This window comes from Aquarana catesbeiana, linkage group LG03 (genome assembly GCF_042186555.1).
Source record: "Aquarana catesbeiana isolate 2022-GZ linkage group LG03, ASM4218655v1, whole genome shotgun sequence".
Classification (NCBI taxonomy): Eukaryota; Metazoa; Chordata; class Amphibia; order Anura; family Ranidae; genus Aquarana; species Aquarana catesbeiana.
The window spans coordinates 554,815,687-554,833,199 of NC_133326.1; the positions used below are offsets into that span (position 1 = coordinate 554,815,687).

Here is a 17,513-nt window from a genome sequence, read left to right on the forward strand (position 1 = left end):
GTTGTCTTTTTGCCATCGTTTTTCTTTCTCCATAGATCTCAGACAGAGTGACATTCCAGGTCACTTGACTGGAAGCCCAGCTGTTCCCTTCTCACGGAATCCCCACTCCTTTGCATTTTCCTCTTTTTGGCATCAGAAAGATGCTCAGAAGTTGAATTACAAGGTGTGTGCTCTGTAGTCAGGGTTAGAGTCTAAATGCCAGATAAACATGCAGATCAGGAAGGTCAGAGTTTACATACTTATTCAGGGTCAGTGACTCAAAGTGCTAAAGCAGTAGAATTAGCATGACAGCCAAGCAACTAGCATTTTATTCAGTGGGAGAGCTCAGCGATTGCATTTTTTGTCTCTTATGTCTAAAGGTCTGTGTCAATGGGATTTTGCTGGTTTTCAACTGGTTTTGCATTCCCATACAAGTCTAAAGGAATGCAAAGCTGCTTGAAGCTGGTCAAATGGGTCAGACGGAGGTCAGCTGCAGTTCAAATACACCTATCAATTAATTCTGAATGATCTAATAAGTGTCTCAAACTGATAACCTGAACTGATCAACATACATCTGCCATTGAGGAAACCCCAAAAACCAATCAAGACAGGCACCTACTTTAACAACGATAGTAACAAGGAACGAGAATGTTAGAGAGTCTCACCTGATCGGCCAGAAGAGATCCCAGACTGGAATAGGCATCTGCAAAATATGGACCGTAAAGAATGGATTCCTTCAGACGAAGCTCTGCTTCCTCATTCCGCCCCTGCGTCCTACAGCAGAGACACATTCACATGACTAACACTTTTTACTGCTAACATTTTACCGACTACCTAATACACTGACCTAAAAACAAAGCACTGTCATGATGTTAAAAAATATTATGGTGCTATCTGTAAAATTATTGTTTATATGAGCCACTGGCATAAAGCAGAGCCTAACAGGAGCTATGTACTAGGACTATACACAAAAATAATCTGAATATTAGCTAGTGTGGGTCTTCAGTTATGCCAACCACAGTGGCCCATGGAGACCACTGCCCTCTTGTCTCTATTCCCCTCAAGTGAGTCACGTTGAAGGCCATATAGATCACCTTAGCATTTGAAATGTAGGTCATAAGATATCTACTTTAGTACTTTAGATAGCCGTGAACATCAGCACTGTAAAGCTTCTGTCAGCCTTCTTCTCTAGCTGAGCCAAGAAATACAATCAAGGCTGGAAATGCACACATTTTAATTACAGAAAGTGACATATAGTTTTTGAGATCAAGGAGGGGGGGGGGGGTTTCCAATGAGGAAGTGACTGCTCTGGTTTCAACAGGATTGTGGCCTCCAGCAAAAAGAAACAGGAGCAGGCTGGAGGCAATTTACAGCACACATACATTTTGGTAGCATAATTATCAATGTGGAATGTATGCTCTTTTGTTAAAGAACATTAATCGTTATCAAACTGTTATATGTAAAGTTCCGCTTTAAATTGGACAGTAACTAACAGAATGCACTGACCTTCAGCAACCAATAGAAAATCAACTCCCATATTCCTGACTGCTCTAATCCAATGAGAGGCTATATCTGATTGGCTTGTGTGGGCTATGAATTTTGGTCATCATTGGTCTCTTTGTAATAACCCAATGATGGGCAGATTTTTCCTCACCGAAGCAGGTTGCCAAGATTAAAGAGTGCACGGCTGTGTTGCGGGCTGATTGCCAGGGCCTTCCGGTAATATTCCTCGGCTGCAGTGGCATTGGTGGTCAATGTGCCAAGGTTGTTGAGGGCACTTGAGTGTTGTTTGTATAAGCTAGGGATAAGGAAACACACAAGAGACTAAAGTTGACCTTACAATGCATGAATATAATACAGTATATAAGTTAACATTAAAGCTGAATTCCGGGCACACTGATGTTATTATGCCTTTGTTTGTACTTTGAAACTATCCTTTGCAACTATGACCTCAGTAAAATATTGAGGCCTGAAATATGGTGTGCTAGCTTTTTCTCTCACAAATAAACTGTAAACATGTCTGCCCTTGTTCATCTTCAATACTGGGTTGATTGACGTGGTTAGTAGTTTACACAATAAGGCTCCATTCACATCTCACAAAGTGTGAATATGCGTTCCTGCTTGCAATTTTTTTAGTGCGATTTTCACAAGTTTGCATTTGCACGTGGCAAGCATAGCATTTGTTGCGACAAAGAAGTTCAAGGACCAAATTTTCTATGAGCCAGGTGCGATTTTTCACGTGTGTTTTGTCGCAATTGTTGCACGGTTTGTTTCATGTCAATCGCAGCAAAATCGCACTGCATTTGGGGTACCATTAAGAATAAATGACATCCAAATGCACACTGTGCATTTTGCCGTGATTTCAGTGCAATTTGGAGACGATTACAAAGCGCTAGATGTAAAAAGGGCATAAAAGTTGTATTTTTTTCAGCTCACAGAAAGTTACAAGGATGCCGTTTCAAGTCAGACCAAAAGGCATTTTCTGTAAAGTCCAAAGTGGACTTTCCGAGGCAAATGGAAGGCCCTTTTTTTTGACAAACCCTTGTCTTCCAGCACATTTGGCTCCAAAAGGGCATTTGAAAATAAATTGTTCATCCAAAATAAAAAAAAATATTTACCTTGGGCTGGCTTCCAACACCTCTGGGAGGCACAGGTGACATTGACGTGCTTTCTGCCATAACTGGGAACTCAAAATCCCATAAGAATGCACTCTTGCAATGGGCTGGAGTGCATCGTTGCAGGATTTTGAGTTCCTGGCTCTGATGGGAGGTACAGTAACCTCACCTTCTGGAAGCACCAGAGCCAGGTTTGAGGTAAGGTTTTTTGTTTTTTGGGGGGTAAACAGCTTGTTTACAAATGGCTGTTTAAAGGCATTTATGTAGAGGGGGCAGGGGGTTGTCAAAAATGTGGATCTTCCATTTGCCAGGGGACAGGTAGTTGAGTTCTCAGGCAACAATGGAAGCAGATATACGGCAGAACAGTCTTTGGTCCCTTTCTCCCAGAAGCTTTTTGGAACACTAAACTGCCAATAATATCCTTGAAATTTTGATTTGGCTTGGGACATTCAAATTTGTGAAAATAGGTCCACATCTAACATCATTCAAATTTTGGAATCAAATCTAGTGTTCAATAATTAACACTATAAATACAGGAGTTACCTCAGGACAGTCTTGTAGTGGTTTATGGCCTCCTCTTTTCGGTTCTGGTCCTTCAGGAAATTGGCATAGTTATAGTGAACTTTGGCATTGTGTGGCAGAGTCTGCACACCAGACCTGTGGCAAGAAAAGCTGTGAGGAAGATCATAGACTGAGAACAGAAAATCCGGTCAGTCAGTGCGGGACATACCTGAACAGAGCCTCCCGTGACCGCCAGCACTCACTCTGTGACATGGATTTCCAGGAAAAGAGGAGCAGCAGAAGGAAAAAGATAAAGATGATAGCAGAAGATCCACGTGGGCCACTTCGGCTGTAAAGGACCTTCATTCCGTAGACACATAGGATGCAAAAGCCCATACTGCAAATAACAAAACAATCAGGTTTGCCAAATGGGGTTTTCTAGTGTTCCTGTAGATGTATAAATTGCCTTCCCAAACCTATAATCTTCACCCGTCAGCTGAATCCTTAAAATATTTGTAAACCTTAAATTGTGATTGGCATTATGCCTCACTGTATACAGGTTTAATAACTATTTGAGTCTTGCTAAGTTCTATTTTAAAATGGCATTGGACTCAGCAGTTCTGTTGGGTCCCTTGGACATTATGTTTACTTTTGAGTGCAATGGTAACACAAATGAACTGTTAGAAGTGATCTGATGCTGCACAGCTGTATCAGGGGGTCTACATCATACATCAATAACCCCCATAATAAGAAAAAGTAAAAAAAAATAAAATAAATATATATATATATATATATATATATATATATATATATATATATATATATTATATATACATATATACACACACACACACAGCCGTGCTAAGTTTACATACCCTAGCAGAAGTTATGATTTCTTGGCCATTTTTCAGAGAATATGAATGATAACACAAAACATTTCTTTCACTCATGGTTAATAAATGGCTTCAGCCAAACACTATCAATCAACTGTGTTTACTCTTATTAAATCATGGTGGCAACAGAAACTATCCAAATGACCCTGATCAAAAGCATACCCTGCTGATTTTGGCCTGATAACATGCACACAAGTTGACACAAAGGGGTTTGAATGGCTGTTTGCTTGTAATTACTGTGTGTGTATAAAAGGTCAATGCTTTTCTGGACTCCTGACAGACCCTTGCATCTTTCATCCAGTGCTGCACTGACGTTTCTGGATTCTGAGTCATGGGGAAAGCAAAAGGATTGTCAAAGGATCTGTGGGAAAAAGTAGTTGAACTATATAAAAACAGAAAAGGGATCTAAAAAGATATCCAAGGAATTGAGAATTTCAATCAGCAGTGTTCAAACTCCAATCAAGAAGTGGAAAATTAGGGGTTCTGTTGAAACAAAACCACGGTCAGATAGGCCAACTAAAATTTCAGCCATAACTGCCAGGAAAATTGTTTGAGATGCAAAGAAAAACCCACAAACAACTTCAGGTGAAATACAGGACTCTCTGAAAACACGTGCTGTGGCTGTTTCAAGATGCACAATAAGGAGGCACTTGAAAAAAGATGGGCTGTATGGTCGAGTCGCCAGAAGAAAGCCATTACTACGCAAATGCCACAAAGTATCCCACTTACAATACGCCAAACAGCACAGAGATAAGCCTGAAACCTTCTGGCACAAAGTCATTTCGAGTGATGAGACCAAAATTGAGCTTTTTGGCCACAACCATAAACGCTACATTTGGAGAGGAGTCAACAAGGCCTATGATGAAAGGTATGGAGGTGGATGGCTAATGTTTTGGGGATGTGTGAGCTACAAAGGCGCAGGAAATTTGGTCATAATTGTTGGCAAGATGAATGCAGTATGTTATCAAAAAATACTGGAGGGACATTTGCATTCATCAGCCAGGAAGCTGCGCATGGGACATACTTGGACATTCCAACATGACAATGATTCAAAATACAAGGCCAAGTCTATTTGTCATTGGCTACAGCAGAATAAAGTGAAGGCTCTGGAGTGGCCATCTCAGTCTCCTGACCTCAATATCATTGAGCCACGCTGGGGAGATCTCAAACGTGCAGTTCATGCAAGACAGCCCAAGAAATTAACAGGAACTGGTGGCTTTTTGCCAAGAGGAATGGGCAGCTTTACCATCTGAGAAGATAAAGAGCTTCATCTACCACAATACCACAAAAGACTTCAAGCTGTCATTGATGTTAAAAGGGGGCAATACACAGTATTAAGAACTGGGGTATGTGATCAGGGTCATTTGGGTAGTTTCTGTTGCCATTATGATTTAAAAAGAGTACAACTGTATAATATATAAATATATATATATATATATATATATATATATATATATATATATATAATGTATATGTTACAATACATTAAAAAAAAAAGAAATCTCCACAGATTATGCCGATTTGCGTTTTCTGTGTAATCAAACGCTCATGTAAGTGAACTTAACATCATGGAGTCACTGTAATGGTGTCTCTGTTGTGGTAATTGTGTTCTTGCAAACCTTACTTGATCTTACTAAATTTTAACAATTTACACAAACCAATTATTTTTTTCTGCATGGGTTGGAATGGGAATAAAGGTGTCCTAAATTAAGTTGTAAATATTCACTTTGAGCTTTACAATTTTCTTATAGTACACATGTTTTCACACTTATGTGAAATTCGTTTAATCAGCAGACTTTGACAGTTCTTTTTTGGGTTGCATATCCTTGGGCTGTGTTAATTAACAACAGTTGCGTTGGGAATAATTACAGGAAAATAGATGATTTTTTTCAAATTTCATGCTAAATGAAACCAAGAAAATAAAAATATACAGTATATATCCAAATCTGTTATCAAATTGAAGCCTTATCTGTCCTAAGGAGACGTCATTGTAATGAAAAAAATGCTCTGGGACTCATGGATGTTAGAGGGAACAAAGGTCCAGATACTCAAGTGGGTTTTGTGATAATGGTCACCAGGACAAATAGAAAGGGTGAATTTTACAGGCGATAAAAGGCGATAAAAACCTAAAAACAAGGGTTCTAATCTATTTCCACACTATCCAAAACTAAAAAAGTTTGCCTTTAGTCAAACTTTAAGCATTTTTTTGGGGTGAATTTGTTGCAAAGTTTCTTACCCTGTGATCATACTAATAACAGCACTTCCTGTTGCAGGCTGACAATGCAAAGCCACTGCCTTGTAATTTGCAACAGCCTGCTGTTGCGTGCTACTATTATTTTCAGGATATCGCAAAGTATATTAATGTAGCACCCTATACCAGTAGGTAGGTGCTAGTAAGGGTTATATTACTAGGGTTTGTTCAGCACAGGCAAATTTAGGCATGCTTATGCTGCAAGCTAGGCCTGTCTGTTTGGATCTGGGGGCTGGGAGTAGTCAGAGTAGCAGTGGGTGTGATCACTTTTGCTCCAATTCTGAGGCACCTCCCCTGCTTCCAGGGAAATGTTCTTGAGGGGAGGCTGGGCCAAGAGCTTGAGTGGCAGGCAGCACATGTGGGAGCCCTGACCAATCCCTATCTGGTGTTGGCAGGGGGCGGGCCTCCTATATGAGCTGAGGTCACATGTCACTGGGGAGGAGAACTTCACTGGGTGAAGTGGGGAATGAAGTGCTAGACAGCTGCAGGAGGACACCCCCGTCTGGAGGGGGGTGTACCGATCGCAGGAGGAGGCCCGGGGAGAGCTGTGAAATTGCCTCTACACGGTCATTGGCAATGTCTCTGTCACCACACGGTCGGTGGCAGGGAACTCCTGAAGCAGAGGGGTAGGAGAAGCTGTCGGAACGCATTGTCCGGACAAGTTCCTCATCAAGGACTCAAGGCTGGAAGGTTGGTGAGTGTTACCACAGTGGATGGTTGGAGGTGTCAGGGAATCTTTGAGGGAACTCTGCTTCTACACGGTCAGAAGTCCTGGATCAAAGAAGAGACTGTGGGGATCTGTGTCAAATCAGTGTAGCCGGAGGGCACTTGGTTAGCAAGTTGGGCTGGCTGGGAGCAGTAGTCCGTTTCCTAGAAGGCAGGCTTTTAACCTACTACGCCTCCGGGTATAGGTTCTAGTAGCAGCGAGCCACCAGAGCCAGCAGAGGGGCTTATTCAGAGTGAGTTCATACTACCCAAATAGAAGAGGATGTGTCATACTTCAATTAGCAACTACAAGTTTGCGCAGGAAGAGTCTGTACAGGGAGAAGCAAGTTTGGGCAAGAGGTGAAGAGATCTAAGACCATTGCTTTTACACGGTCAAAAGCGATGTTTCTGTCCCTCACACGGTTATGGAGCTCTTAGAAATGGTAGTCTGCATGGAGATGCAGGAGGAGCAACAGTCTGCATGGAGATGCAGGGGAAGATGTATATCTAGTCTATTATGCACATTCAATCTTCAGGCTCTAATTTTATTCAAAGTGTATTGGAATCTTTAAATATGATGGCAATTATGAATGCTATGGGCATCCCATATCCCTATCCAAGTTGTACCCCCCAATAAAACAATAAAAAAACATAGCTTGCAAAAGACTGTTCATTGTCTCTGGAGAGGATGCATGAATTCTGGCAGTGGGGTGATTTGGTGGATTGTTTGTCAGTAGTGCTAACATCCCAAAAATCCCCAGCAACACACAAACAAGAAATCTGTGCTAAAAAAATTGCAGCGAAATGTCTGTCCCATATACAACTGATCTGGAAAATAGCTTCTTCATTCACATAGATAACAGGGACGTTCAGTGTGCAATCACAGAAAGGAAAGAGCCCACATTTCAGGTCCTGGTAAATATACTGATAGCTTTGTGCTATTGGAATATTAATGATGCTTTGCTCAGGGTTGTGTTTCTGTAACTGTATCTGAAGCAGGGCCCCTGGATAACACACATCATAACATCCTGGCTGGCGATAATCCCACAATGCACTGGCAAAGCTGTATTCCTCCCCGCCAAGATAGAACACAGCCCAGATCCTCTTCAGAAAAATTTCCAGAGACATTGAATCCGACCTCTAAAAAAACTGTTTGTCTTGGCCTCAGCTCAGACAGATAAACGTGTTTAATTGTAGCAACTGGAATATGATTAGGTGTATGTGAAGACATAGTCTTTCAGCGTTGCTTTGTTTTTGCTATGAAATGAACCTGTCACAAACTGAACTGAGAATGTGATGAAAAAAATGACATAAGCAGAGGTGATCTCCAATGAAAACCACATTTCAAAACAATCAGTACTTCTGGCGATCCAGTTTTATACAAATTTAAACATTTACCATTAAAAGTAGGTTGGCTAACAAATTCTTCCCACTGGTCAATGAGTCTGGTCCATCTCATTAAAGGATCAATAGAAGGCTCTTTAACCTCCCTGGCGGTATGATTATTTCAGATTTTTGATGCTGAAAGCGGTACAATTATTTTGCATGGAAATTTGGCGTTTTATATTGTAGGCCTGTAATTCTTAGGAATAATTCACTTAAATCTGCCCAAACAAGAGTCTAGTAGACATCCCGTGTATGATAAAGTTTGAAAAATGAAATCATAAATTATAATATAATAAATAACTATAAATAATTATAACAAATAATAATAATAAAAATTATTCAATAATGTAATCAAATCAAAAACACTGAAATTTGCTCAGTTGCAGAATTGTCGCTGTCATTACTTTCAGTGTTTGATGACGAATTTCCGCACAAATCACTATCGCTCAATTCTGCAAGTGATTCTAATTTATTAGCGCTGTTTTCTAGCTGGTCTAAAACCACTTTTGATGTAAAGGGACGGTTTTGGTTGCTATGGACAATCTCCAATTTCCAGGCAGAAAGAACAGTATTTATGATATAAAACTGCATGCAGGGCACTGGACAAACCACTAGGGACAAAAGGGATGTGAAATAAATTGATACAGTAATGTAATCTGTAAGATTACAGTGTACTGTATATGTATTGTGTGTTTTACTTTTTGAATTTGACGCCGTTCTCAGTCCCCGTGCGTCGCAACGCTCGTATCGAACAGGCCTCGGCTCCGTGATAAATCAAGCGGAGGACGGCTCGCTCACAGTGCAGGGAGACATCGCAGGATCCTGGGGACAAGGTAAGTAACATGTTCCTGGGTCCTGCGATGCAATCCCGAGTGTGGCTCGGGGTTACCGCTTTTGGTACTGAAAATCCACCCCAAGCCACACTCAGGAATACCGCCAGGGGGGTTAAAGTATAACTAAACGCAAACCTTTTTTTTCTTATTTTGGATAAAGTATATAAATGTACAGGTGTAATTGTATATCTCCCCCTCTATTAAGCCTTACTTGTCTGACATCATTCAATGTCCCCCCAGCATAATATGTGTATATAATAGTGTCAAATAACAAAGCCATGTAGTTGTCTACATTACTCCTAATTAGGAGTCTCTGTTATTTAATGCTGTTTTGCACTCTGTGGAGCTGGGAGACAGAATACTCTATTAAGTAACAAGGTAATATTTATCAGCCTTCAGGTTAAATCTCACCCCCAACACTTCATACTCAGATAAGTATATAAAACACAATGCATCTTCCATACATATTTATAAATGTTCTGCGACTAAAAACTCTGTTTTAAATACAAACTGTTAGACAATGTATTTTTTTTGCTAGCCAGCTGGTAAATGTGAAATAACATTTTGATTTGTTTACTCTATGCAAAGCCCTTCCATGTGCACCTCAATTGAAAAGCTAGTTATAATTTTGGCAGTTGCCATTTCTGATCAGCTTACTGGAATTGGAATAGTTCTGCTTTAATTGAACAAGCTGAAGTTAGAAGCTGATTGGCTACCATGCACAACTGCACCAAATTTTGCACTCTCCAGTTTTAGTAAATCAACCTCTTCAGCTGCCATTGTCCCCTGCTGGGTTTCTGGTATGTCCTTGTGCCTTTAATGAGAAATGGGCTCCTTCACTGATTCGAATCAGGGCCGCACTATACAGAGGAACCTTGGCGAGGAAGTGCGGCTTCCACATACAGTATATCTGAAAATGTTGCGCAATTACAAACTCTGTTTTTAATGCAAATTGTTAAACAGTTTTTTTTTTTTTTTTTTTTTTGCTGGCTAGCTGGTAAGTGTGCTGGGAAACATATTTTGCTCTGTGCAAAGTCTTCCCATGTGCATCTTACTTTACTGTAAAAGCTAGTTATAACTTGGGGTGGTTTACATTTTTGTTTAAGTATATAAAAATCCCCTTGGTTTACATGAAAAATTATGGATGTACCTTGGCATGTAGAGGACTCGCTCTGCCACCACGAAGCCCACCCTGAAGAAGAGATTGCTGGCTGGTATAAATGGGAAAACCAGGAAGAGCAGACCCACCAAGACCTCCCGATGTCCAGTCCTCTGCAGAGCAGGCAAAACATTAGTTGAAATAACAGAGTTCACAACTATTAAAGGCTCAGTGCAACCAAAACTGATATTTTAGTCTTTGGTAGATGCTAGTTAAACTGTCTGATTTTATGACTTTCTTTTATCGCTCAGTGACTCTACTGGTGAGATCTCCGGGCTGAGTTCTTAGCTTTGGACATCTGCCCTTTCCATTATGAGGTATTATCAACAATCCTATTGAATCTGTGTGTTTTTACTGCCATTTTACCGCAATTTTGTTCAGGTCACAATGTAAAAGGCAGAAAAACGCATGTAATCTGCCCCAAAGAAGCTCATGTTCTTTTTTGAGCTTAGGAATGTTTTTCAGGCGTTTTGCTTCAGGTGTTGAAATGCTCAGATGTGAACAGGTGCCATTGAAATTAATGGGATTTTGCTTGTTGGGCGTTGCAAGAATTTCTCAATGGCAATGTGAAAAACTCAGCCCGGGTTCACACCATAATTCGCTGCGGACCGCGAGCGCTGTGTGTCCCTGTTCACCGTTTCAGGGACGAATCAGGGCCGATTCTATGCCTGAATTCGGCCCTGAAAACGCAGCCAAAGACGCACAGCGTTTTTGTGCAGTGCGCACCGCAGCCACCCCGGAGATATGTGAACCGGCTCCATAGGGAGCCAGTCACATTCTTCTGCTATGCGAATTAGATGTGCGGAAACGCACATCTAATTCGCATAGGTGTGAACCCGGGCTCAACAACCACTTTGATTTTGCTGTGCTGTAATTCAATTCCTAAAAAATAATGGTTTTGAAACTTGCTGGAATCCACCTATCCCCGCCCCTCTTTGTCCCTCTACACCTGCATACATTCATTATTTTATACCAGCAAAACAAAGCTGCTGCCTTAACCCCTAAGAGCCTGCCCACACGCTGTACTTGGGAAAGGACTCTTGAGATATGTAGTTCTGAGGGTGTGCCTGATGATGACAATGAGTAATAAAAAAGCTGCTTCTCACCACAGGAAGGTAAAAGTAAAAAAAAAAAAAACAATGCCGGGTCATGCTCTAGAGGAGAGGGAGGTTCGGGGTTAAATTTGTTTAATCTCTTCCCATAGATGGGAGCCTGTGCCTTAGATGGGCCTGCGACAGCCGAGACTGGCAGGGGGGTTCCTGATCATACAGTACTGTAATTGACAGCACAATGCTGATGTCACCGGAGGTTCATCCCACTGGCTCCTGACCATAAGTGGTTGACCAAGCTGTCATTGCCAGCTTTCAAGCTGTCATTGGTCACAGCTTTGGGGGGTGCCAGTGGATCATGTCCCAAAACAAGACAGCGTTAGGGCCAACCTGCCATCCTCCTCTATTAATGCATATTGCTAATTGGGCTAACATTTGAACATTGGCACAATGCCTCATGCCATGACAGCATTAATTAATGTTGCAGCAGATAACTAAAAATGAGGCACTTAAACCAAGTTTTCTTTAGAAAAATAATTGTTGGATTCTGATTGGTCATGTGTATCATGATGTTTTGTTAATCCTGTTCAGTTAATTTCTAAAAATAACAGTGAGAGAAATGCATTTGTTACATCAGTTTTCAAAATCAATTTCTATCATTAAACTGAATGGCAGAACAAGTTCTGTGACATGCTAACACTCCATTTACGTGTGCATTATTTACACATAATATGATCCTTATCGCACTGCTGACCCGGGTTCATGGCAACAGTGACAACTGAACACTGACAGCAGCACGGAAAGCTGTGAAATAAACTCTTATGTTCTGGCGGCAGGAGAGAAAGTTTCCAGGAGTTTGTTTGAGAGAAATGATTGCACAAACTTCCTGGTAAGATGATAACGATCAAATATGGAGGAGGTGATGGCGGAGGGAGGAAAAAGAGTAAGGAAAAGTCCCGTACTTATTGTAAGAAATTGCAATCAATCAAGCCGGTGCCTAAGGGAGTGGTGCCCTTGTCCTGTCCAAATCATGACAAGTTAGAGCCATTCAAGGGAACCTGTATTTTCAGTGAGCACAGTTTCTAAGTTAATATTGTTGTGTTTTCCTGACAGAAAAAGAATATAATTTCCTGTTCAAGAGAATTTACAGTCATTAAAGGAGTCAGGGGAGCCTGGTTGGCTGAATCTACCCCGGCTTTGTATATAACTTGGATTCTCCAACAGCAAGATCATTCTATTACTATTCCTGACTGTTTCTGTCCATGAGGGAGTTTTGGTTGTTCCCTTCCTTCCTTCCTTTTCTAGCTTCTGTTGTTACATTATCGATAATTTAAAATAAATGTAAAAACCAGGGATGGTGTAATCTCTTCATAATGAACACAGCACAGACCCGGGAACAGCATTAGGGTTAGAGTTGGCATTAGAGATACAGTGCCTTGAAAAAGGATTCATACCCCTTGAAATTTTTCACATTTTGTCATGTTACAACCAAAAACGTAAATGTGTTTTAAAAGTGGCACATAATTGTGACGTGGAGGGAAAATGATAAATGGTTTTCAATTTTTTTTTAAAATAAATATCTAAAAAGTGTGGCGTGCATTTGTATTCAACCTCCTATACTCTGATACCTTTTTATAAGGTATGTAAATGGCCTACACCTAAAGCAAGGGTATTATTTATCTTTAGTCCGAGCTACACAGTTTGTTTTAATCTGCAAACATCCCTTACCTGCATAGGCAGTTTTTTTTTGTAAAGGTGAACTATCCTTTTAAGATTGTCATGTTGGAAGGTTAACCAGCATCATGCTGTGGTGGTGTTACAGCAGCAAACAGTTTAATCTTGGTTTCATCAGACCAGAGAATCTTTTCCTCATTCCTTCTGGTGCTTTTTTGCAAACTCCAAGCGGGCTTCCATGTGTTTTGCTTCTGTCTAGCCACTCTGTCTATCCATAAAGCCCAGATCAGTAAAGAGCTGCAGTGATGGTTGTCTTTCCTGGACTTTGTCCGGTCTCCACACAAGATCTCTGGAGCTCAGTCAGAAGTGACCATCAGGTTCTTGGTCACCTCTCTTACTAAGGCCCTTCTCCCCTGATTGCTAAGTTTGGCTGCGTGACCAGCTCTTGAAAAAGTCCTGGTTATACCAAACTTCTTCTATTTGAGAATTATAGAGGCTTTTGGGAACCTTCACAGCAGCAAAAATGTTAGTGTAGCCTTCCCCAGGTCTGTATCTTGCAATAATCCTGTCTTGGAGCAAGGACTGCTGTTTTGTTACCTCTGTCAAAAGGCCTACTATGGTCATTCCCATAAGAAAAAGTGGTGACGACAGATGCCAGCATGTGGGGATGGGGGGCCCACTTGGATCAGAACTTAGCACAGGGAGAATGTTCCCGGTCCAAGGCAAAAAAGGTCCTCAAATTGGGGGGAACTAAGGGCAGTCGCCTTAGCATTGGATGCCTTCTCTCCAATCCTCCAAGGTTTCCATGTCCAGATTCTATCAGACAACGCCACTTCCATAGCCTACCTGAACAAGCAGGGAGGCACAAGAAGCAAAATTCTTCAGTTGCTGGCATCACACATCCTAGAGTGGGAGGAAAATCATTGGCTGTCCTTATCTGCAGTCCACCTCAAGGTCACACTAAACGTAGTGGCAGATTTTCTGAGTAGGAGACGGATTCAGGAGACAGAATGGAGCTTGAATCCAGAAGTTTTTGCAAAGGTCACCAGAGCCTGGGGCCATCCTGTTTGCGTCAGAAGAAAATGCACAGCTCCCGCTTTTCTTTTCCATTCACAGAAATGACAGTTCTGAGGGGATAGATGCCTTGGCACATCCTTGGAACTTTCATCTGGGTTACGCCTTTTCCCTGTTCCAGCTAATTCCCTTAGTATTGAGGAAAATACAAAAGGAAAAGGTGTCCGTAATCCTTAATATTCCATTCTGGCCAAAAAGAGCTTGGTTTACCACCATTCTGCAGATGGCAGTCAAACCATTTTGGCAGCTACCTCTCCGACAAGATTTACTTCTACAGGGTCAGATACCTGGATGTGGCCATACTAAGCCTCACCGCCTTGTATCTGAGGAGCAGTTGTTAAGGGACAAAGTCCTGACAGAACCCTTAATAACCACTTTACTTTTCAATAGAAAGACAGTAACTAGAAGCATTTATGCTAAATATTGGAAGGTCTACAACTCCTGGTGTCGTTCGAGAAATAGAACTGTAGAAAATTTGGTGTCAGTATTGGAATTCCTACAAAATGGCACAGACAAGGGCCTTGCAGTCAGCACACTTAAGGTGCAAGTGGCTGCATTGGGAGTTTTTCTGGAGAGAACAGTCTCTTCTGAGCCCTTGGTCACAAGATTTGTTAAGGCACTTACTAGAACTAGACCAGCTCCAACTAAGCATTTTCTCAAATGGGATCTATCAGTGGTCCCACAAGCCCTCACAAATGTACCTTTTGAACCATTGTAAGCAATATCGCTAAGAAATCTAACCTTTAAGACTTTATTTCTAGTTGCAATCACATCGGCAAGGAGAATTGGTGAACTGCATGCCCTATCGGTTAAAGAACCTTTCTTATCCATCTACCCAGATAGGATTATACTTAAAACAAATCTGGGGTTTTTACTAAAAGTAACATCAGTTCACAGGAGATCATCCTACCAACCTTTTGCTCAAACCCTTCGGGGGAAAAAGAAAGCCAATTTCTCAATTTGGATGTAAGAAGAACTCTATTACATTACCTTGAAGTAACTAAGGATTTTAGGTCTTCGGACTTTTTACTTTTTTCAGGCAAAAAGAAAGGCCACCAAGCATCAAAGGGGTCAATTGCTAGATGGCTTAAATACGCTATTCTGGCAGGCTACTCTCAGTCGGGGCTATCTCCCCTGCTGGGAATTCAAGCACATTCTACCAGGCCTCAGGCCACTACATGGGCAGAAAAAGCTGGTGCCACCCCAGATCAAATTTGTAAGGCGGCGACATGGTCAAGTTACTTAATGTTAGTCCATCATTACAGACTGGATCCAACTTTTCCTTAGAGTGTGAGGGGGGATGTCCTTCCCAGTTATGAGGACCTACTTCAGCCTCCACTGCCGGGACTAACACTGAGCTCTGAGAGGATTCTGAGGTGGACGGCTGACTTAAGGATGGATTTGCAAACGAAGATCGAAAGAATTGAACGGTGGCATCCAGTTCCTTTTTGACTGATGCAATCAAATCGCTGCATGTGGAAGAAGCCTCTTGCTTAACTAAAGAGTCAATGCATGCTTGACATAGTGTCTTTTTCCAGCCTTCAGGTAATTTTGCTTTGCATGAAGGGCATTTTCTTTTAACCCCCGGGTCAGAGCTCTTGGTCTGCCGTGACAAGGGAAAAAAGGAACAGAAAAACAAAACCATCCTAGTGAGTCAGCCTGAACTCTTCCAGTATGCTCACCACAGGTGCACAGTGAGAAAACCAAAAGCCTTCTGTGCCCAGACAGGCCCTGTCACCAGGGGGAAACCAAACTCAAATCCCACTGAAGAGATAGAGAAAGGGAGAGAGAGAGAAACCTCAAAGTAACATAGAGCAGAACATCCATCTGCCTCTTACCTGGGTCTTGCTGGTGCCTGTCCCACTTGCAGTGGCAACTGAATCCATCCTGGTACTGCAGCACGATGTATGTGGCTAATGGTTCCAGACTCCATTAGCGCCTCTGCGCCGGACCGGAACCGGAAATATAGGCACCAGAACTGTTCCTCCCTTCTCCCCCTGCGCTTTCCGGCGGAAATGACATCATGCGCCTGCTCCTAGGATGCCGCCCCACTTCCGGTTACCTCACTTCCAGCGGATGCAGTCCCCTGACCCATCCCAAGATGGTGGCAGCGTTCAGAGAAGTGGCTGGACCTGAAACAGAAAAATGATGTCCGCCGGGCACTCGCCACCACCGACTGGAAGCGGCAACTCTTTAGAGCAGTCCTGGCTCCCCCCGAGCCCTGACGAGGGAGAAGGAGCCCATCCAACAGCTTCTGCATCACCCTGTGGAAATGGGAGGAACTGGCTCTCTGAGGTAGGGTAAGAAAAAAATGGTGGAGCAGGGAGCCTGGCCTCTCAGGACAGCACATTGAGAGCTCCTGACTCCCCACTACGTGTTCCCTGCCTGAGGAAACACAAAAACTGGCCACATGTGGGAAGGAGCCTCCTTTTAAAGTTTGGTGGAGGTGTGTTTCCTGTCGACAAGTGGGAGGAGCCACTCTCTCAGGCGCTGTTCTGAAAGACGTTTAGGGAAAATATCAAATTACATTTTTGCTAAAAATACACTAAAATCATTATTAGTGGACACAAGCACAACAAAATTCCTAAATTCCTAAATCTAAAAGATAAAACGTTATTGAGTTCATAAAGTTCTATGTGTGAATGAGGTCTCCATCCTAAAATGACCCCGTGTGTGCCCTCAGCGGTAGGGAGAGAAGAGGAGGGAAGCCAGCAGTGCTGTGTGGGAAAAGGTGCGGATAGCGGGTGAAAGCAGGCGGGCTCACAGGGAGGCCTGAATAGCAGAGGGATGGGGATGATCTGAGTGGTGGAAGGGGGGGGCACAGATACTAGAACCAATTCCCCTGCTCTGCAGCTGTAGAGGGAGACGTTAGCATCGCTGCAGGGGGAATAAGAGAGTACCTCCTGCTTGGGACCCCTTTTAAACTGATGAGGTCTGGGCCCAGTACAGGAGGGCTGGCTGTACTGGCTTATCAGCGGCCCTGCTCTGAGCTCTGCAGGCAGTTCCTTTGACCTCATGGCTTTTGCTCTGATTTGGAAATGCATTGTCAGCTGGTCTTTATACAGAGGTGTGTGCCTTTCCAAAACAGGTCCAATCAATGTATGTAACTTACCACAGTTGGACTCCAATCAAGGTATAGAAACAGCTCAGCAACAATCAAGAGAAATGGGCACCTGAGCTAAATTTCAAGTGTTGGTTCAAAGGGTCTGTATACTTATGCCAATGTGATGTCTAAGGCTGGCCATATATTATACAATTTTCTTATTCAATTATCCTTTAGATTTACCAAAACTGTATAATACAAAGTCAAACCGAAACACTTTCAATGTGTATGTAATCAGGCAGGCCCTTGCACTACATAGCTGAAGATAATTCTAAAGAAAAATGAATAAGA

The 17,513-nt window shown here is 42.2% G+C and overlaps 1 protein-coding gene across 1 annotated transcript in view; it reads right to left on the reverse strand.

Moving 5' to 3' along the window:
• TMTC1 (transmembrane O-mannosyltransferase targeting cadherins 1) overlaps positions 1 to 17,513 on the reverse strand; it is a 118,125-nt gene that overhangs the window by 43,410 nt on the left and 57,202 nt on the right. The window contains exons 9-13 of the mRNA XM_073621694.1: positions 10,314 to 10,435; positions 3,325 to 3,492; positions 3,138 to 3,251; positions 1,634 to 1,777; positions 645 to 753 (exon numbers count right to left, since the gene is read on the reverse strand). Coding sequence (XP_073477795.1) covers positions 645 to 753; positions 1,634 to 1,777; positions 3,138 to 3,251; positions 3,325 to 3,492; positions 10,314 to 10,435 — 657 coding nt within the window. The remainder of the gene's footprint in view (positions 1 to 644; positions 754 to 1,633; positions 1,778 to 3,137; positions 3,252 to 3,324; positions 3,493 to 10,313; positions 10,436 to 17,513) is intronic.